Source organism: Malus domestica, chromosome 02, assembly GCF_042453785.1.
Source record: "Malus domestica chromosome 02, GDT2T_hap1".
NCBI classification, from domain to species: domain Eukaryota; kingdom Viridiplantae; phylum Streptophyta; class Magnoliopsida; order Rosales; family Rosaceae; genus Malus; species Malus domestica.
In genome coordinates, this window is record NC_091662.1 from 766,557 (window position 1) to 788,515 (window position 21,959).

General features: G+C 38.3%; 4 protein-coding genes and 1 long non-coding RNA gene across 9 annotated transcripts; 2 read left to right on the top strand and 3 right to left on the bottom strand.

The window, feature by feature from the left end:
• Positions 1–471: 471 nt before the first annotated feature.
• On the bottom strand, positions 472–2,395 carry LOC139188075 (uncharacterized). Of its 2 annotated transcripts, XR_011571236.1 has the most exons (4): positions 2,199–2,395; positions 2,080–2,116; positions 1,728–1,953; positions 472–663 (listed from the first exon to the last, which is right to left on the bottom strand). It is a non-coding gene; the product is annotated as an uncharacterized lncRNA (long non-coding RNA). The 2 variants fall into 2 exon arrangements; XR_011571228.1 differs by lacking the exons at positions 472–663; positions 2,199–2,395 and having other exon boundaries at positions 1,524–1,953; positions 2,080–2,192.
• A 1,067-nt stretch (positions 2,396–3,462) lies between these two features.
• Positions 3,463–5,442, top strand: LOC103406698 (ABC transporter I family member 1). 2 transcript variants are annotated; one of them, XM_008345688.4, is made up of 2 exons: positions 3,463–3,619; positions 4,413–5,442. In XM_008345688.4, exon 2 carries the CDS (start codon positions 4,577–4,579, stop codon positions 5,261–5,263), a length of 687 nt encoding a protein of 228 aa, XP_008343910.3. In that variant the 5' UTR covers positions 3,463–3,619; positions 4,413–4,576; the 3' UTR covers positions 5,264–5,442. The 2 variants fall into 2 exon arrangements, with proteins under 2 accessions (XP_008343910.3, XP_070661222.1); XM_070805121.1 differs by having other exon boundaries at positions 3,488–3,641.
• Positions 5,443–7,144: 1,702 nt separating this feature from the next.
• Positions 7,145–11,074, bottom strand: LOC103406697 (glycerophosphodiester phosphodiesterase GDPDL7-like). 3 transcript variants are annotated; one of them, XM_008345686.3, is made up of 10 exons: positions 10,920–11,074; positions 10,525–10,664; positions 10,091–10,387; positions 9,894–10,003; positions 9,285–9,786; positions 9,156–9,197; positions 8,771–9,052; positions 8,436–8,578; positions 7,843–8,326; positions 7,145–7,651 (listed from the first exon to the last, which is right to left on the bottom strand). In XM_008345686.3, the coding sequence occupies exons 2-10, from the start codon at positions 10,652–10,654 to the stop codon at positions 7,302–7,304; spliced, it is 2,340 nt and encodes a 779-aa protein (XP_008343908.2). In that variant the 5' UTR covers positions 10,655–10,664; positions 10,920–11,074; the 3' UTR covers positions 7,145–7,301. The 3 variants fall into 3 exon arrangements, with proteins under 3 accessions (XP_008343908.2, XP_028964360.1, XP_008343909.2); XM_029108527.2 differs by having other exon boundaries at positions 10,525–10,602; positions 10,920–11,064; XM_008345687.3 differs by having other exon boundaries at positions 10,525–10,730; positions 10,920–11,057.
• A 2,654-nt stretch (positions 11,075–13,728) lies between these two features.
• LOC103451135 (VAMP-like protein YKT61) lies at positions 13,729–16,655 on the top strand. The gene is made up of 6 exons (XM_029108539.2): positions 13,729–14,126; positions 14,515–14,612; positions 15,119–15,223; positions 15,387–15,452; positions 15,795–15,881; positions 16,330–16,655. The coding sequence occupies exons 1-6, from the start codon at positions 13,934–13,936 to the stop codon at positions 16,378–16,380; spliced, it is 600 nt and encodes a 199-aa protein (XP_028964372.1). The 5' UTR covers positions 13,729–13,933; the 3' UTR covers positions 16,381–16,655.
• Positions 16,656–17,303: 648 nt separating this feature from the next.
• Positions 17,304–18,914, bottom strand: LOC103451145 (temperature-induced lipocalin-1). The gene is made up of 2 exons (XM_008390585.4): positions 18,326–18,914; positions 17,304–17,693 (listed from the first exon to the last, which is right to left on the bottom strand). The coding sequence occupies exons 1-2, from the start codon at positions 18,701–18,703 to the stop codon at positions 17,508–17,510; spliced, it is 564 nt and encodes a 187-aa protein (XP_008388807.2). The 5' UTR covers positions 18,704–18,914; the 3' UTR covers positions 17,304–17,507.
• Positions 18,915–21,959: the final 3,045 nt, after the last annotated feature.

The following is a 21,959-nucleotide window of genomic DNA, read 5'->3' on the forward strand; positions in this document are numbered from 1 at the left end:
ACTTTTTTTTTCCAAGCATTTCGAGCGTATGGCAAGCATTTATCAAAACTGATTTAGAGAGAAATTTAATTGTATCAACACAAAGAATACATAAAACACTATACAATGAAGAAACATTCCATGTTCCACCACCACCTCTCAAACTAAATTCTAAACTACGCACAAAACATTCCATGTTGTCAAATTTCCAACTATAGCAAAATGTATAGCCTTTGCATGTACACAAATCGGGTGAGCACATGGGAAGACTATATTTCAATTAAGTTATCTATATGGTGCAAAACAAAACTACTGTACATGTAACTTATGAACAACCGTATATGCAGCTTATCAAAATCCATTAAAATTGCTAACTGCATAAGTGCATGCATAATATTCAAGTGAAAAAACAAAAAGAGAAGAAAGATAAGCCCCAGTTTTATCAATTAACCAATCCTTGTTGTACTATAGTCAAAGAAGAACAATTGATACTTGAAGATAAGTGTCTTAGAATTAATAAATAATACTACAAATAATAGTTTTCTATGTATTAAACAACCACACTTGTGGAAGTAGAAAAATGAAAAGAAAAAAAAAACTGAATAGAAGTTTTTTTCACCAGTGTCCCTCTGAGATGCTCGCCATCAACAATCCCCATTCGGTATTGATTCCAACACCATTTACCTACAAATACCCAAAAAGGTGAAGCAACTTGGTGGTACTGAACTGCACCACAAAATTGTACATTAACCACACATACATTAGCAAGAATTTCAACATTTGGTTTAATTCTTGGCATTAGATCAAATATGTCAGACTCAAACCATTGTGATTGGTGGAGTGGTTCAAATGCAATTTATTGCACACAACAGAAAGTATGCATCCATTAAATCACTGTAAAAAAGGTGTCTCAACATTAAAATTATTGAAGATAGAGGGTAAGCTTTTCACATATAAAGAGGACTTGTGGGACACCCATAACCAATAATTTTTTCCACTAAAATGTCATCTGATAAACCTTTTATCCAATTTAAAAAAAAAAGATACGAAACAGAAACAACCATCTATTGGGGCACTGAAAAATTTTAAACTCATAAATGGAAACTTGGCATCAAGTCCCAAACTAAGTGAGATAATGTACAAACAAAAAGACACCTCACTGACATTAACTGGTTTTTGTTTATTGATCAATATAAACTGAATTTTCCAGTAAAAAAATTTGATTGAGAAAATGACCAAAAATGGAATAATTAGGTAACAATACTTAAAACCTGATCAACATTCAAGAAAAAGGTGTGTGAGAGAGTGAGAAAGTCGAACTGAAATAGTGTGCATGAGATTCCCATAGTGCCTTTGTAATCGTATCACCCATAGAGCTACTGAAATGAAACCAACAAATGTGAAATTAAAATATGAACTTGATGAATTGAATAGATATATATATATATATATATATACAATCTGATATTTCTGGTCAAGAGTATAAAAGATAAAAGCCTACTGTAAAATGAAAACAATTGTAATCTACAAACTTAAGGGTGCAATTGTAAAACCAAAACAATTGTATGCTATTAAAAGGTATTGTCGATCACTGAAAACTACATGCTTCACAATCATTTTAAGGACCTTAATAACAGTCATTTTATCAAACAGTTAGTAGGCATATTTGTCAAACGGAGCCATCAAACATGCTTACTTCGACCTTCAGCTGGTTCCATTCACGTATAATATAAGATGGAAAATTATACCATTCCCTGGGACGATTACAACCAGAGCTGATTTATAGTTGCATATGCTTCCTTGTAGACCATGCCTGCAGCTGGTTCCTTGATTAGGTGGTTGACAATGCGCTCGAGTAATGGAGCGCCAGAGAAGGGCAGATAAAGCAAATCCACCCGTTTCACATCTCTGAAGAACTCACCAAGAAACCCTAGAAATTCCTTCCAAGCAAATCCAAAAACTGAACATGAGTACCTGAATTGAATAAAAATTAAAATACAATCAACTGTTAACCATTTTTTCTCAATAAAAAATAAAAATAAAAAACCTTCAAAACACCCAAACGATCCCAAATTCTCAAATCCGTTAAAAGAAACTTACCATGAAATCACAGCATCTTCACAAATCATCTTCATATCTGCACCAAAAATAACGAAAAAGAAGTGCAATCAGCCCAAGAAACAAAAGATCAGTAGAAACAAACCAAGAAAATCAAGTACCGGAGAAAATTTTCCATCAGCATTTCTCCTTTTTATCAGAGGACTCGAGCTGGGCTCTGAGAGAGAAGTCGAGATGTTTCTGGAAGCAAATGAAAAAAGGCCAGCTTTTCCGTCCTTCTCCTCAAGATTACGAACACGTGTACATCCCCCAACACGTGTAAATCAGGAGTAGCGCCAGAGAGAGGCACCAACTGAGATTTTGACAGAAATGAAATAATATATAATAAAACAAAGGACTATGGAATGGTGCTTCAGCATCAGCACTCTGCGATAGAAAATAATATAAAAAATTTAAAAAAAAAGAGTAAAGAGCAGCTTTTGCTTGTGAAAGTTGATGCTTTTGATTTTAATTTGGTTATGAGCCCAAGTCTTTTAATTTTGGAGTTTTAACGAAAACTTCATGGGAGTGTTCATTTTAACAAAAAATCATATTTTTATATTAAAAAGTCAAATCTGATACTATTCACTTTACATTTTATTTTGTCCTTATCATTAAAACTCAAAGTTTTCAAACCATTTTTATTAGTTTTCCTTTTTAATTTTGCATTCACCGTCAGATTTGTCAATTTTCCCTCCAAATTGAGCGTTATTTTTCACTTATTCAAGTGTGGCCGAAGGCTCAAAAGAAAAGATTATCAACTTGAAGGTAGATCTGTAAATGGGTCAGATTTATCGGATTTAGATTAGATTTAATCTGACATGTTAAGCTAACGGGTCATTCGAATCCAACTCGTTTCACCTGTTAACAATTATTATTATTTTTATTTATTTTTTGCATAGAATTTATTTTTTGTTGTTAAGACTTTACTGAAATTATTAAAACATCATCAACTAACGGGTACTAACGAGTCTAACGGGTTGATCCAAAATGACACGTTATTTAACGAGTTTTTAACGGATTTACCCATTAACCACCCGACCCGTTAAGCATCCACTCAAATATTAATATTAACAGGTCGGATCCAAAATGTCAGGTTTACTTGAAGGTAGGGAGCAAATTGATACCTTACGTGCACCAAAAAAGATTATCAAATTGACGGTAGGGAGCAAAAAATTTCAAACTGAAACTTGGGTGGTATGCCGAATGTCATTATATAATTAGAAAGAAGAATTTTTTTAGCGTCTCTTCAATGTATAATAACATATGATCTATAGTCCCGTGTATTTGTCACACCGAAAATTTTCTCCTAGAGAAGGGACCCAAAAAAAAATTTAGAGAGGAAAAAAATTGCCAATTTTAAAAGGGCATAAAAGAGTTTTCAACAAATCTAACCCGAGGAAAGCACGGGCGCCGATAATAGACCTCTCTTTGCATCGTGAGCAACTCACGGTACGCGACCTTCGAACCGCGAGCAACAACCACGGCCCCGCGACCTCCGCCAGCAAAGCCAGCAAAGCCGGCACCGACTCAGCTAACGCCGGTTAGACATCCGTTCTTTTCTGGTGCTAGTAAATCTGCCGCCTCTTTATTTCTCCAATTTTTCATGGTCTTTCTTTGATTTGCTTTTCTGCTTATTCCCCTTGATCTTTGAACCCATTTCTTATCTGTTTAACTTCACAAAAATTTTTGAATTTATGAAATTTATTTGTTCACTTAACTATTTATTGATTTGAATTTATGAAATTCTGTGACTTTTATGTAATTTTGCTTTGAATTGTTTATGATTCAATGAAAACTTCTGATGCGTTTGTGATGAACAATCTTATCTCACTAAGTAAGGTCAGCTATATAAATACTAGAATATGCGCTCGATTTTGGACCAAGTCTTCCGTTAGCTCCAAGTACTCCATAGTTTTTGATATGTTTGTGATAATGCATAATACTCTGAATAATGCTTGTGTTTTTTCATGCTAGAGTTGCTAATCGTATGCGAAATGCACTTTGTTCTTGATGGTTCCGCGTACTATTCAGATGCTATCGAAACTCTGGGGATGAATACTAATTTGTTATGAATAGATGGTTATTTTCTTATCATTGGATATGAATAGGAAGAAAAATTAGCTTACTTGTTGTCGATTTTCGCACTGTGACAGACGAAATCAAATCATCCATGAAACTTATGCTATAGGTTACTTGATCCTTTTTTTTTTTTTTTTCGTTAAAGTCCAATTCAAAAGAAAACACCTTGATCTCAGAAAGTAATCATGTTTCCTTTTGTTTTACAAGTTGATTGGAGTCTCATTTTCGATTTTTTTTCAAACTTTTTGTAACAGGAATTTTTTTATGACGGTTACCTGTTACATCCTGCATCGTCTACTAGTTGGGACTTGGTTTGGATGACAGGATTTTGAACATCGACCGCAGATAATACACACTTCAGAAGGCCTCTTCGTAGTCCCAAATTAATTGTAGTTTTCCTGTTTGATAGACCCCATTGATGTCTATCAGAAAGCCTCCGCTTCCCCGTCTCCTTCTCAACAATGTCTCTTGCATGAGGAATGCCCAACAGATCTTGAGACACGTAAATGCCTCAGTTCACGATGGTGGAGCACTTGTGCTGATGGGCACTAATGGCTCGGGCAAGTCTACTTTCCTACGCATGTTGGCAGGATTTTCTCGTCCTTCTGCTGGTCAGGTCCTGTGGAATGGACACGACATCACAGATTCGGGAGTTTTCCACCAGTACAAGCTTCAACTTAACTGGCTCTCCCTTAAAGATGCAGTGAAAGAGAAGTTCACAGTTCTCGACAATGTTCAGTGGTTTGAGGTTCTCGAAGGCAAGGAAGGGAATTCACTGCCGGCTTTGGAGCTGATGGGGCTCGGGAGACTGGCAAAGGACAAAGCGAGAATGCTGTCAATGGGGCAGCGGAAAAGGCTGCAGCTCGCAAGGCTTCTGGCAATCGATAGGCCAATTTGGTTGCTTGATGAGCCTTCGGTTGCATTGGACACTGAAGGGACAAAGCTGCTCGAGTATATCATCGCGGAGCATAGGAAGAAAGGTGGAATTGTGATTGTGGCAACACATCTGCCAATTGACATTGAAGATGCGACGTATTTGAGGCTGCCTCCGAGGTTCCCGAGGAGGATGACTCTCGTAGACATGCTCGATCGTTCGGATTTTTGAATTTATACCTATTTCTTTGTCATTGAAAAATGCAAGTATGCAACTATTTTACATGTTTGTTATTCATGCTGTGAACGTTTGATTTGCTTATCAATTTTTTTATGGCTGCTATTGTTTTCAGTCCAGCCAAATTGCATAAGCATACGAAATTAACGGAAAATTGGAGAGATTTTTCTGAAGTGTCGGGTATTTAAGCGGTACTTCATATCATTATACAAGTGAAGGGAATTATATATTTTTTTGTGTCTCTCCATTTATATTAAGGAAAACTAATGAAAATGTTGGAAAACTGTGAGTTTTAACGATAAGGACAAAATAAAAGGTAAAGTGAATAGTATAAGGATTGATTTTTTAGTGTAAAAATGTGGTTTTTCGTTAAAATGAACGGTACCAGAAACTTTTCGTTAAAATTCTCCTTATATTGTGATAGGTGGAGTGCCCCAGTTGAATACCGGACACCTATTTCTCCAGAAATTGAGGATATTTACATGAATTAAAGTTTAGGGAGATTCAATGCAAATTGATAAGGCCAAAGACAAAGGAAACAAAAAGAGATTCTCCCTAAATCTTTGTGTCTGGAGTTCAAGAATCTCAAAATTAGGGCTGTTCAAGAGAAAGAAAGAGATCTTAGCCGTTCAAATTTTTCGAATTATGTGAGATGAGCTAGTGTGATTGGCCAATAGAAATCGTTGAATGAAAATTGAGTGATTAAAATCTCTCAATCCACGTATTCTCGACACAAAAATCCAAAATTGATCTCAATTCAGTGCTTTGTTGATTGTTGGCCTCGGTGTAAGCTTTACTTGTATCTCTATAGCATCTTTGCCCTGGTAATATACTTCTAGTTTCCCAAAAAAAACAAGGAGTGTGGTCATTCACATTCCCATAATACCCCCATCTTTCCAAGATATAACCGTCGGGTCCTATAGTGTTCCGCGATACGAGATTGACCAAAATACCCTCACTCGGTTCAGTATAAAAGAGGGGCTTAGGCCGTAGCGTCTAGGGTTTAAAGGCTCATTAGTTTAAGAATGAGGCTCTGCTCTCAGAGAGGCCGTTCCGGGTGTCCCTGAGGGTGGTTGCCGCCCTCTCTGAATGGCGGCGGAGCCGATGATTTCACCACACCCGACCTTATGTTACTAGCACCCAAACAACCCTCTCCGCTCCTCCTTCCTCTTCTTCTTCGTATTCATTATCAACATCATCATCATCAAATTTTCTGCTTCTGTTTCTGTCTCTCTGTCTCTCTCTCTCTCTCTCTCTCTCTCAGAACGAGGCGGTGATGATACTTTTAGTGTCTGTAAAACCAGGCGGCGGGAATGCGGAACCGGTTTCCTTGGCGGGGCGACCCGGTTGCTCTGTTTGGCGGAGGAAATGACTGTAATTGTCCTTTCATCCGCCGGCAGCTGCCGTATTCGCAGCCATGGAACGCTGCGTTTCCTTCCCTCTTTTGTCTGAACAAAGGCGAATCTGAGCCTCGTCCTCCCCCTTTCTTAAATTTCTTCCTTTTTCTTTTTTTTTGCTGAATTTCCATATTTTCTTTGAATAATAATAAAAATATTTCTTCCCGTTTCTTTTTTTAAAAAAAAAAACATTACAACAACAAAGTCTTTATTTTTATAACGTTATTGAGCTTGATTTTGACTTGAATATCCTTAAAAGTTATGTTAATCTCCTACATTAAAAATTTAGAGTTAAAAAAAACAATCATCGAACTTGAACGTACCTTCAAATTAAATAAGTTGATCTTAATTAGTGATAAAACTGTGATTAGTACTAAATTATGGGACATGATTGATCAAACAAATCGATCGAATTCGAATTTTAGAGATTTTTCAATCGAAATCGGTTCGAGTTGATTGATGACTAGTGGGAAAAAAATTGAATGAAAATGTAGGGTGAACAAAATACAATGAAGAATCAAAACAATTAACCAGTCGGAAATAAATCTGTCTAATTTTCCAATATTTACTATACTGTATGAGATGATGTTATGTGTATAACGCTCGCGTAATATTAGATTAATTCTCAGAAGCACTTAATTCGCCAGCAAAAGCACCGTTACAGCAACTAGAGAAGCACAGCAACTGGCCCCATTCGCAAAAGCACTTGACTTTTCATCAGAAGGTGCAGGAGCAGGTGGAGATTTGGAGCCTGCATCAGATGAACCCGAGTTGGAGCCGGAGCCGGGGCTGGAGCTGGAGTCGTTCTTCTTCGCCACTCCGGGGAGCGGTGGGTCAACCACATTCGAGACCTGAAGAGCCGGGCTCGGGGCTTCCGCCGGAGACAATGCCTCGGGGCCGATCAGACCCGACAGTGCACCTGGTTCAACTGGCAAGATTGGATACGGGACGTTGGCCTTGGGGTCCGTATCACTGCATGGGGATCCTGCAAATTCATGTCGAAAATTGTTGTGAGCGGTTTTTGTAACTCGGTTTGTCTAGGTTCCTTTAACGCATACTGAATACGAACACCTACAAACGACTCATTAGAACCGTTCATATGGCACGACACCAGTCAATAGGCCTCGATGTTATTTTCAGGTGTTCGTATTCAGTAGGTTAAAATTCCGTACTTACTCATATATTTGCTGGCAGTTCCGGGGAAATCGGTGACAATGCCATCAACCTTGAACCCTTGAGCGTATGAAGCAATCTCAGTGATGGGGTCTGAGAAATAATCGAACATGAGACTGACGAACTCGTTCCTCAGCCAGTGGGCGTACACAGTGATGTTCGCGGCCTTCATTTCCTTGACGACGTTGGTCGTGCCAGAAATGAAGTAATCGGTGATCTTGACGATCGAATCCTTGGTGATGGTTACTGCATCTGCGTACTTCTTGATCTCCGCCACAGATTCCTTGGTTGCTTCGCTTATCTTCTCCTTGATGTTGAGCACTCGCTTGTAGTTTTTCGCGTCTTTAAACTTGGCCAGCACGGAAGTGTCATCCGACTCGATCAACACTTGCTGAGTGGATTGCTTGTCGAATGTGGCATTGCTCAAGGCAGAGGATACAGTTCCCACAACGTCTAGTCCTGCCTTTGATGCTAGGTATGCAGCATACTGAGAATATATTCGTGTGTCATCAGTTTTTGCGCACAAACGATAAATTTAGGAAGAGTTTGGGCATCGAAAGTAGAAAACGAATGAAATTTCTGGAAATAAATGTTACCTCAATGTTGATCAAAATTCCAGTAACTGCATTTTTCTTTGCAAACTCCAGGAATTCATTGAGGGTCACCAGTTTGCCCGCGTCCTTGTTAGCCGGATTTCTGACTATTTTTTCCTTGGTTCCGTAGGGGCTCTGCATTTGTGCTGAAATAAATAGACAAGTTGAAAAGCCATTAGTACACTTAAGCGGCTGGTCGCTAAATTCGTTTGGATTCTTCAGCGTATATCTGACCATTAAATTTAGTAATGTAGGACGTACTCTGAAGTCTCGTAATTTCACAAGCTTAGTATTTACTAGCACGTAGCAATAACAAATTTTGAGTTATAGATGCTTACGTTTCAAGCTCTTAATATCGCTCCACGAGAGTTGGAAGGAGAAGACTCCGGCTTCTGCTTGAAGTTCGGGGATGGTCTCACTCTTGGTCATGAATTGGCTCAATGCGTTAGTGCCCGAGTTGAGGTCTGGAGTGTCTAAGCAGAAGGCAACACCATCACTTGACATTTGAACCGAGCAATCGATTATGTCAGCCCCATCCTCTACTGCCTGCTTGTAAGCAAGGTCTGTGCAGCCGGGATAGATTCCACTAGCTCCATTTCTAGTTATGATCAAAGGAAATCCTGCAAGTTCGAAAATTTTCTCAGGAACTTCTTAACAACCACATCACGCGATTCACAATACAGCCCGTCATTTATATTAAGCTAGTAGAATCTAATTAATTACCTGTCTTAGGCTTGGTTTCGTTCTTGTTCTGCGTAAAGCACGCTGCAGAATGAAAGCATTGGCAGGTTAACTAGGTTATAAATCAAACATTTGCTTGTAAAATTACGAATGTCTGATATGATATCTCACCGATTGCTTCTGATGCTGTAGGAGGGAAATCGGTCAGCACACCATCAACAGAAAACTGAGAGTTATCGACAAACTGCAGGTACTCAGCTGTGGGATCAAAACTGTAGTTATAAGGGAGAATAACATCATTGGCAAAACCGGAAGCATGCACTTCTAGGCCTTCTTTGTGAGCATCATTCACGAGTGTCGTGGCTTTCTCCACGTAATTGTTTTTGTTTACAGGCCATATGTATTCTTTTGGTACAAGGATTCCGGCTGCAACTGACTTGATCATTCCGAGCTGCTTCACCAGCGCACTGTACTTTTGCTTGGTTGTCGGTTCTGTTTCTTCGGGGTCAAGGAACTGGAAGATGAGCTTTGTCCTCATTTTGTTCACTTTTCCACCGATGGCTTTCAAGAATCCGATCTCAGGAGATGAGATGTAAGGTATAGGTGCAAATTTGGCTGCCTTTTCGACAAATGATGCCATGCTGATCTTGTGTTCGTTGTAAAATGCATCATACTGCACGAGACACAGAGCAAACAGAACACCGAAAATAATGATTCGTAACTAGTGCAGAACTTAGCTCTACAAACTAACCAAATGACAGTATAGATCAAGCGAGATACCGGCACATTCAACCAAAATTTATCTGGCTTAGCTCCCAAAGCATCTTCGACAGTAGCGATTGGCAAAATACCATCGAACTGACTTGGTCGCGAATAAATGTTTTGAGTCACTGCAAAAGGAATTGAAGAACATAAAATTAAAAACAACAAAGCATGATTAGTCCTTAAACCACAAAGTCTTCGTTTCAAGGACTTACGTGACACATTGTTTAACACCTGATCAGCTGTGAAATCCAACGCAAACCAGCCGCGAATATCCTTCCCGTTCACATTGTAAGTTTTTTGGCCCTTAGGGTAGAACATAGATATAGTTGTTGTATTATCAAGCAGAATGTTCGACAGGCATATTCCGACGCTATCCTTCGTTAACTGCAGATTGCAGAAGAAGGCAGAGCCCTGCAAACTCAGGGTCTTTGCCATATTATTCGCGTAGGTGCTGGCTTCCGGGAACAGCCCTGAAAGCCCGCCGCGCGCTATAACAAGAGGCTGTTGACCTGCAAATGTTGAACAAAAAATAGCTTTTTCTGTTCTTATCTGTTACAATCTTGTTTTGTTAACAAGAATATTGAACTTGGTTTCTTGAGATGTTGAATTCCTAAGGTCCAAATTGTAACCGAAAAATTGTTATTACCGGTTAAAGTCTGCCATTTTTTCGAGGGAGGCCCCTGAGCCTGAGGTGCTGCTTTCTGTCCTTCACTTGGTGGTTTTGCTGCCAAAGACGAGTGGATCAACAGGGAAACGAAAAGCAAACACCTGATCATGTCTTTCAACCTGTCGCCGATTTAAAAAAAATGTATCGATAACATGTCCGTACTTGTTCACATCCGAACTAATGCGCTACAATGTTCACATTTTTCATATAATTATCATTAATCGGACAAAAACACTATTTGATTCAAAATTATCTCCAAAATCATCGATTTACATTCCAAAATGTGATCCTCCGTATGGGGATTGATCGAATCATCAAACAAATGATCCATTCTAAACATAAAAAGCATTGGAAAAAAAACGAATAGAACTTACTCGTAGAGGAATCAAACACTCCCCGTCAAGCTTGTGCAAAACTTTCGAGGGAATGCGGTGGAAGAGATAAAAGAAGGGGGGTAGAAAAGTGAGAGGTTATGAATTAAATTTACACCCAAATTTACCTGCAAAAAATTTACCCCCAAATAGGTTTTTCGGTTTCCTTTTTTACCATTTACTTTGCACACATTTCTCGCATTAATACCAGCCCAGGAATCACTATTAAAGGAGAAGCCAGTTTTTTTAGTTTTTGGTCAAACTCTGTATTTACTATTTTTGGAGAGTGTTTGAGTTGGATCGCTGTAATTTTTGTTTCGTGGGAAGCAAGGCATCTGTATTCTTTCACTTTGAAGTTTCAACAGTTTTTTAAAACCCCTATATTTCTAAATTTAGACGGTTCTGGAATCCACATGGTATTAGACGTGTGAACCGAAGATGTATAGATCCCCGATTAGAAAGTGTGAGCATGAGACATAGGCTTAGGGTAAAAGGGGTAGAGGAAGACTTAGGAAGATTTGGAAATATACTTTAAAAAAAGACATGGAGTACTTGGAGCTTCGCACTGACGTACTATGATTCATACAATTGACCCGTCCTCACTTAATGAGATAAAACTTTGTTGTTGTTGTAGACGTTTCTCAAATCATTCATTTCGATATTTTTATTAATTGAAAGCTAATGACATAATAATGCTCAAGGCTTAAAGGCTTTGAGTTTAACACAAGTAATCTTCATATAACACTTTACTTTCATAACTATCTCATCACGTGAGCCACACGTAATTAACCAGCTAATACGAAAGATAAGATGTATTATATTTTATAAGCGAACAGTAATTTTGCTACTCATAACACCAAATATAACCATTAGTCAAATTCAAGTACTTAATGAAGGGGGCTTCGAATTTTTGTTCTTTAGAACATGTCACCGTGGTAGCTTGGTCAAGTTTGTAACTTATGCTAAGTATAAGTACGCACATGAATCTCATTATTTAAACAGATCATTGTAAAGTTGCAAGGATTTCCAATTTTTACTAAAAAAATAGATAGAAAACTACAAACGTGGGTTATATCAGTTAATGGTAAAGAACTCTTTTTATTTATTTGTTTTGAAAAATAGAAAAAATAATAAATTAATAATGGGCTTTCATTTTTTTTTTTTGTGTTGAAAAAAACCTTCAAAATGTCCTAAATTTATTTTAGGAAACATGTGGTACAACAAGAAAACTCAAGTTTTGGCTTATACTGAATCTTGTAAAAATTTCCAAAATCAATTTGAAAACGTGGGTTATATAACTCACAGTTTTTGTGAAAAAAAAAATGAATTTTGTTTAGGAAATATTTTGCTTGAGAGTTAAGGAAAATGTTTGCAAGACCTTTGGATGTGATCCTACTATTTATTAGGTCCATAAACTACTTTTAATTTTGAAACAGAAACACAAAATAGTGGGCCCCAAAAAAAAATTTATGTGTCGAAAATCTTCGGAATGTCCTAAATTAATTTTAAGAAACATGTGATGTGACGAGAATGACTCAAATTTTCACTTATAATTAATCTTGTAAAAATTTCCCAAAGTCGATTACAAAATGTGGATTATAACTCACATTTTTTTTGTAAAAAAAAAAAAGAAATTTTTAGTTTTCAGAAATATTTTGCTTGAGAACGAAAGAAAATGTTGCAAGACATTTGGATGTGATCCTACCATTTATTAGGTCATGAAACTATTTTTTATTGTTTTTTAAAGTTGTAAAATAGAAAGATAATATAAATTAATAGAGGGCCCCAAGTATTTTTTATATTTTTTGGGGCAAAAATCTTTGGAATTTCCTAAGTTAATTTTAGGAAACATGTGGTGCGACTAGAATGACTTGAATTTTCACTTATAATTAATCTTGTACAAATTCTCAAAATCGATTTTAAAACCTAGGTTACAGTTTTTGTGAAAGAATTAAAATTTTTAGTTTTAAGAAATATTTTGCATGGAAGCTAATATGTTGCAAGACCTTTAGGTAAGATCCTTAAGTAACTATAAATGTTACACGATACTTGTACCTCAAGTAGTTAACAACATTTATCTACGTAGTGAATGTCTTGTTTTTCCGCTGCTTTAAAATAAAATTTCCTCATAATGTCGTACTTCAATATTTTTATTATTGTTATTATTTTGGGAAAGCATAAGTAATTAATTTTGTATGCCATAGAAAAAGAATAAGGAATTTTGATTTAAAGGCAGTCGGTCCAAATTTGATTTCGATATATATATATTTTAGAGTAAACTGCCGATTTGCCCCCTGAACTATCACCCAACTTTCGATTTGCCCCCTGAACTTTTTGATTAGAAAATTAAGGACTTAAACTAATTTTTTTTTGCCAATTTCCCCCCTACCGTTAGTTTTTCATAAATTTCATCCAAATTAACGTTAACTCTTATCATGTGCAAACCACGTAACTCTCATTTGTGGACAAAAGCGTCATTTCACTAGACCTTCAGACAGAAAAGCTATAGAATCACACATATTTGCATAGGTTTATATTTTAGAAATCTAAAGTTTTCAATTATTTTAAAGAATGAAGTGACTGAACTACCCACACATGTTGTGCATATGCTTCCATTTAACAGAAATTTGGATGAAATGAATGAAAAATTAACAGCAGGGGGCAAATTGGCCAAAAAAATTAGTTTAAGTCCTTAATTTTCCAATTAAAAAGTTCAGGGGGCAAATCGAAAGTTGGGTGATAGTTCAGGGGGCAAATCGGCAGTTTACTCTATATTTTATTTTTTTTGAAGGAATTTTGATTTAATGGTGGAGGGAACAAAGCAAGTGCACAATATCGCAAGGATCTTAAACCGCACGAGATCCCACCCCACCCGCCAATTGGCAGAACACAATTCTTACTCTCGCTTTCTTCACCTCTCCACGATCTCAATCTTCAAATCCCCAAATCTCTAGATCCCTAAATCGAACAACAGCCCACAGATTAGATCTTGCCGACAGAAAAATCAGACAAGGAAGATGAAGATCACGGCTTTGCTGGTCCTCAAGTGCAATCCAGACGAATCCGACCCCATCATCTTGGCCAACGCCTCCGATACCAGTCACTTCGGCTACTTCCAGAGGTCCAGCGTCAAGGAGTTCATCGTCTTCGTCGGTCGCACCGTCGCCAGACGCACCCCGCCTGGCCAACGCCAGTCCGTCAAGCACGAAGGTCCGTTCTTGACACCCCCAATTTTCAGGGACCCCTTTTTTCATTAGTTTTTGTTTTCAACTACAATTGTTCATTGCGATTTTATGAATTCATGAAATTTGGGATTTGTGGCTCATGAATTTGGTTGGAACTTCAAAAAAATTCCTTTTTTCTGTTAGCTTTTGTGGGAATTCTAGAAATTTGAAGCTTCAGTTGGTATTTCGATGCCTAGATTTCCTTGGGCATCAGATGCAATATCGATGCCCGAGTTTGCGGTATGCTTTTACAAGAAACTTCTGTCAATTCGGCACAGATTGTGTAGCTCACAGGTTTAACGTTTATGTTTGCAAATGTAAGCATTTCAACATGCTTATATGGAACCTGAATTTCTTGTTTTTTGTTTCTTCAGAGTATAAAGTACATGCTTACAACAGCAATGGTCTCTGTGCGCTGGGCTTTATGGATGATCACTATCCCGTTCGAAGTGCATTTTCTCTGCTCAACCAGGTAACACAATGTTCATTTAATCATTGCATTTCACTGTTCTGGCCAATATTTAGTTATGTACCTTCATTTGCCATGCCTTGCTTCCCAGGTTACTAGTTACCTAAGATTTCCTTGGTAGTTTGGACTATGTTATGTGAGATATGATTCACGTTGTAGGAATGTTAGTGTCGTGTGATTAGGTATATCGGAGTGGCTTCTAGTAGATGGAATTACTAAAATGCTAGCATTGGTTGACATTGGCGAATTATCTGCTAATTTCAATCATGTCTTCCATCGTCTTCACCGCTAACCAATTATTGAAGCTACCGGTTTCGCATTATCATAGTTTGGCGATTGATAGTTTTGTCAGCTCAAGTGGCCCCTTTAGCGAGAATTTTAGATCCAATTGGCGTTGAATTGTTTGTGTCGGAGGTTCTTGCATAGTTGCATACTTTGTTTCATGGACTACTAATATGGTGCTCCTTGCTTGTGTTATCAAATAAGTGATTGATTGGTATGATTTTCAGGTGCTAGATGAATATCAGAAAAAATTTGGTGATTCTTGGAGGACTGCAAAACAGGATGGCACACAACCATGGCCTTATTTGAGTGAGGCTCTGACGAAATTCCAGGTGTGCCTGTTAATCTGTTTTCTACCTCGTTTGTTTAGCTCGACTCATAAGGGAACAGATGGGTTAATCAAGACTATGTTTTCTGTTCTTACGAAACAGATAAGTTTTATAGAGTTATAACTGAAGCTACTTTCTTCTTTCTTACTATATTTTCAAATTTCAGGATCCTGCAGAGGCTGATAAGTTGTTGAAAATACAAAGGGAATTGGATGAAACAAAAATTATCCTTGTGAGTATAATGCCTTACTTCAGTTAGATTTTGATCAACGTATTGTTGTGGCTCATTTTTATATGATCTTTTTATTAGTAGATTATGTACATCTGTCTGTCGTACATCTTTATTTTATTTTAAATATTTATTTAATGTGGACCTCCAATTTGACATGTTTACCTATGAATAGTAATGGCTAAAATAAATCTTCAACTTAATGTCATATATGCTGAATTCTTTGCCTGAAATAAGTTGTAGATATCTTTAATGATATAATCTTTATGTGCAATATCCCAGTTCATATTGGTCACCTCCTACATTTCTCACCCGCTTATTTTTTTGTTTATTTCCTTGGTACAGCATAAGACTATTGATAGTGTGCTTGCACGAGGTGAGAGACTGGACAGTTTAGTTGAGAAGAGTTCAGATCTTAGTGCAGCATCGCAGGTACATACATAAAACTCTTGTGATACATTTACACGTTTGCCGTTGCACACACTCATATAGTATATATCAGCTGATGTCATGTTAATTACCTATAATTTCAAGTGTGACGTCAAGGGCTGCATTCGAGCATCAAGGTCTAAGTTTATATTAGTGTGATCATAAATTTTTTTTTTTGGCAATCTCTTTTACATATCATCGCTGATTGCACTGTACCAAAGATATTAGGGTTGTATTTCAAGTTGTGTGTATGGATTATTGAGAATTTTTTCGCCTTTTGTTTTAAATACTTGGCGGAAGGGATGGACATTCCTCCTGCAAATAAAAATATGCTAAAACACACTATATCTGCCCCGTTGAAGTTTGGAAAGTTCAATGGGCCAACCAGTGTTTAAATACCTTTAGTTCGTTTCTAATGTGACTACATGACGACGGTGTTTGTGTGAAACAGATGTTCTACAAGCAGGCAAAAAAGACCAATCAGTGTTGTACCATATTGTAAGCTTGTAATGCGAGCAGCAATCCTGTAATGTCGAAGTTGATGGATGACAATGTGATGATTGTAATATGTTGATGTCATTTGTCAGTCGTTTGCTTGGCAGAATTGTGTGAAGTTCCCTCGTTTCTTCCGTCTCAAAGAAACGGAAACCAAATATTCGTAGAGGTCCCCTGCTATTATAGTACGTTACTGTCTCTGTTTCGTAACATGATTTTACGCCTCCGCTTACATGTACGTGATATTCGCATTATGATTTATGAAATCTATGTCATTGCTTATTCTTCCGAAGCCGGGTCATCTTTCATCTCTCAGATTGTAGAGCATATGTAGGGAATGTAGAGTTCTATCATATACATGTATGAAAGGTCCATGATTGTTATGCTACCGCCTGATTCGATATGTTTAAGATTTTTTTTTACTCAAATTGCATGAATTCCATCCATTTTGTGAGCGGGAAATGATTTCCGTACATCATTGTTCTTGTACTCTTCCTTTTATATTGTACCTCGATTTCCTTTGGTTTAATCCAAGGACCAGAGTGAAACAGGGCTGTGCGTGAAATCACTACACTTTGCCTGTTCAACTTTAATTGAACATCCAAGACACCAACTGGTGCCATCTCGCAATAAAGAAACACGTTAATGTCGCTAAATGATACGTGACAAGTGAGAGTGCATGCTTGCATGGATATACAACCGGTGACATGCAAGAATCTCCATGTGATGAGGGACCGAGAAGGTTGCAGCTGTTACACGCAAGTTTCTCTTGACAAAGATAGAGAAGGTTGCACCCGTTACATGCAAGTTTCTCGACCTCCGTAGAACCCTGGCGATGTTGACACGGTCCACATCCGGTCAATTCAACAGTGGTCGTTGAAGACATTTTCTACTAACAAATCATCTCAAAATTCACACGCACACAATGCATAATAAAACCAACCTGAAGGAAACTTTAGTGCTTAATAACAGTACAAGAACATAATTAACAAAACGACGTCGCTGCTAGAGTAAATCCGTCTACATGTTGCAAACGGGGTCTTAAATGTTTCTTATTTCAAATACACACAGACATCTCAAAACCCCCATACACGTTACTTCTACCGGAGTGGTACTGGTGTTGTCGGATTTTCTCTATCTTCCGAGGATGGATTTGAACCACCAGATGCCCTTGGTGTCTTTGGGGCCTTCTTCCGACTCCGGCGGAGTCTCGCTCTGCGGCGTCTTGTGGAGTTTGCTCACGTCGTAACCCTCGTCCACCGCCCTCTGAACCAGCTGGTTGTATATTTCTTCATCCAGATGAGGCTGCCTGCTCAATATCTGCATCCAATTCCCCCACCCCCCACCAAAAATAACAATCAAATTTTTACATACGGACTAGACAAAGCACAACAAAAATAAAAAAAAAGTGTACTACGTGCAAATAGAACCGATTACAAACTTTTAAATCATTAATATAACCGGAGAAACTATGAGGACAACATAACGGACTCTTAATTTGATTAAAATTTTGTAACCGGTTCTATATGTGCGTATTTTTCCAACACGCGGCAAACACAACCGAAAGTAACATGCGCTTATTGAACCGGTTACAAACTTTTAATCAACTTTTCATACGAATTACTAACTTTAATCAAATTTTAAACACGAATATAAACATAGATCATCAACAGTAACCGAACGTTCTCATTTTCTATTTGTAATAAGTTCTATTTGCGCTATTTTCAAACCAACAACACTAAATTTATCAAAAATCAACAAAAAGTAGAATAAATTAATTATAAATGGCTACTCAACAAGGCTTTTCGCTCTGCGAGAAAACGTCTAACATACGCAACTTTATTTTGCTTTGTAAAAAGATTGTTTTCACAACTTGAACAGTGATCTTTAGGTCACATAATATACTAAATTTTAATGCTAAATTTAAACGTAAATACGAAATGCATACATACCCAAAGGTAATTCCTGCTAGGTTGGCCAATCAGCGCATACTGATAATCCTCATCGATGAACAAAACCCAGTAATCCCCAACGACAGGGATGATCGGCAGAAATGGAGGCACATAAAACTTCACCTTCAGCTTCGCCTCGTCGCTCGCCGGGTCAGCCTTGTAGGCGGTGCCCTCGATGAACCCCCTCTTCCCATCGGTCCAAGTCTCGTTCAAAACATTCACGGTGGCGCCGTCTTCCTTCAGAGTGTACGTCGCCCGCGTGTTCTCGCCGCTCTTGGGCTGAAACCGCGACGGAAAGGAGGCAATCTCGTACCACCGTCCCATGTAGCGCTGCACATCCAGGCCCTTCACGACTTCCATCTCCTTCTTCGTCGCCATTGTTGCAGATGAAGTGTTTGTGTTTTGGTTTGTGCGAGAGTGTGTGAGGAAATTGGTGCGGGAGTTCGTGAATTTTGGGTGGGGGGTTTTGTGAGGATAAGGTGTGTGGAGGTGGCGGAGTTTTAATGGGTTTTTTGCTTCGAGCAAAAGGTAAAGTGAAAGGACGGGGACGCGAGGGGGTTTCTGGGCCTTAGTGTGAATGGTTGAACTTGCCATAAAGGGACGGATCCCTTTCTCGTAATTCAGTTCAGAGATCAGACCATTGAAATTTGATCCAACGGATCAATTTAAAGTTATAATAATTTTAACTGTTAAATTAAATTTCAATAGCCCAGATCCCATATTTAGTGGATTAGGTGAAAGAGATTCGAAGATGATCATTTTCCGAACTTGCCACACATATATGGTAAGGTTTTAGACTCCATGATTTTTTTTTTACAGTTGCATTTGTTTTAGCAAAACTGCTACTTGTATCGTATTTTTCATACTATATTTGTACTACATTTTTAAAACAAATAATATAATTTTCTTTTCTTCAAATTCTCTTTCCTCCCTCCCTCCCTCCTTGGCTGAAGGAAAATTTGGAGGAAGAGAATCCTATGAGACTCACAGGTATCGATAAGTCTTACTTTCCACATGTGTTGGTGAGTCCTACCTCTATTACAGAATTCGAGAAATTACTCTAGCTGCAATTTATGTTAATCGCACTGCTATGTGAGAAACGCATAAATGTTTGTTATTGGTCTAAAATATTGGTATGGTAACATTTGTTGTAGGTATATATCTCTATGTTGCTTTCTCCTTAACTTTTAAAAATTGGTACACTCATTTTTCTTATATTGCACTCTCATGTTTTATATATATCACACTATTTTAAAATTTCAAAGGTGTTTCACCAATTCACAACTAATTACATCGATGTTGTTTTCGAATTAATTATCTGAATGATCAACTTTGTACAAGAAAGTATCGATAAAATTAATAGGATAGCCATTCAATATAATGGACATTTAACTTCATCAGATTTGGGAAATATGATTCAAAACTTTCCAAGTCAATTTTTTTTTGTTTTGATTTGAAGAGGATGGAACCTTAGGGAGGAAGAAAAAGCAAGTTGCGATGATAGCTTGAAACTTGAAAGAAAAGCAAACTTGGTCGGAAGCATTAGGCATGTCACTCCCATTGCCTTGTGAAACCAAGAATTATGTGATCATATATCAAAATCAAGGGTCTACCTGTTAGACCAAGTCAATCTTATCCCAAACTAATCTCTGCAACAAACTCTTCATAGGATAAGATTGCTAGGTCCGGGTTTCAGTTTTGAATAATCCAAAGATAAGTTGTTATGATTTTGTATTTTTGAATTCAAAGTTATCCGTGTAAATAGGGTATTCAAAACCCTACTTGTAATCTGAAAGTATTGTATAAATACACTGCTACCCATCGTTATATGGGTGTGCAATCAAAAGCTGAAAACCCTAGTGCTCTAAGTTTAACATGGTATTGAGCCCTACAGTCTAAACGACAAACGATCCAATTTTTTTTTCCCACCCATTGTCGCTTCCATGGCTGCCACCAACAACACCAACAACACCAACTCCACCACTCACATCAATCCTTCCCCCCTACCCGCTGCTCATTCCTCCATCACCTCTATGACTAGTGTGGTGAATATCAAACTTGACCGCTCGAATTATCCGCTTTGGCTTGCTCAGATTCTGCCTGTTCTCAAGAGCCGTGACCTGATGGGTTACGTTGATGGCTCCATTTTGTGTCCTCCTAAGACTCTGGCTGGCACCACTGACGTTAACCCAGCCTACATGACTTGGATTCAACATGATCAGATGATTCTCAGTTGGATCAACAGCTCTCTCACTGCTTCTGTTTTGTCGACAGTAGCAAGCAAACGCACGTGCCGTGCAACCTGGGAAGCATTGGAACAGCGGTATGCGTCAACTTCCCAGAATCGTATATTGTTTCTGCGTACAGAACTGCTGCAGACGAAGAAAGGTGACCTCTCTGTAGCTGACTACTTGGATCGTATGAATGCGATCGCCGACAACCTTGCTTTGGCCGGACAACCAGTAAGTGATGATGAACTGGTTCAAATTATTTTAAATAACCTTGGTCCTGCGTTCGAGATGACTGTGAATGCAGCACAAGCTCGTGATACTCCAATCACTTATCCAACACTTGAAGCTCTTCTGCTGACAACGGAGAGACGAATGACGGAGCAAGCTGTGGTGACTGAAACTGCTCCGATCAATGCTTTTGTAACGTCACGAGGCCGTGGTGGTCGCTCTCGTGGCAATGGACGTGGAGGCTCTTCGTTCAATCGTGGTGGTGCCATCAACAATGGCAATCAACGAGTTGGTATGCCTCGTAACAACAACAATCCACGTGGTGGTGCGCCTGCAAGTACTGGTGACCGGTGCAACCTTTCTGGAGAACGCATCAAATGCCAAATTTGTGGCAAACCTGGCCATCCGGCTCTGGACTGTTACCAGCGGATGAATACAGCCTATGAAGGACGCATCCCCACCAATCGTCTTGCTGCCATGGCGTCTTCTCAAGTGATGCCTAATAATGGAAATTGGCTTCTTGACACGGGTGCCAATGCTCATGTCACCCCAGACCTTCAGAATCTTGCAAATCCAAAAGAATACACTGGTAATGACAACATTGGTGGAGTAGGTAATGGTTCTCAAATTTCCATTGCACATTCTGGTTCGAATCAAATTTCAACTAAGTCTTGCTCATTTAACCTCCATGACATTTTACATTGTCCATCCGCATCCACTAATATTATTTCGGCACACAGATTCACCCTAGATAACCATTGCTATATACTGATATTTCCTTATTTTTTCCTTGTTAAGGACCTCAAAACCCGGAAGACGCTTTTCCGCGGGAGATGTGAGAATGGATTGTATCCATTTCCTGGTGGCGGTGGATTGTCCAACTATCCTATTTCAGTGTGTGTCGGTGTTAGAGTCTCACCCCAGAAATGGCATTTACGTCTTGGTCATCCTGCTTCGTCAATTATTAAATTTTTGATTGCAAATAACCAAGTACCATCATCTGGTACAAGTACTGTAACGTTTTGTGACTCTTGTCCATTAGGCAAAAGCACTAAACTTCCCTTTACCAAGTCTGTGTCCGTGTCTTATTGTCCATTAGAACTTTTGCATTCAGATGTTTGGAGTTCACCTATTATTTCTAATGAAGGTTTTCGTTATTACGTGTTGTTTGTGGA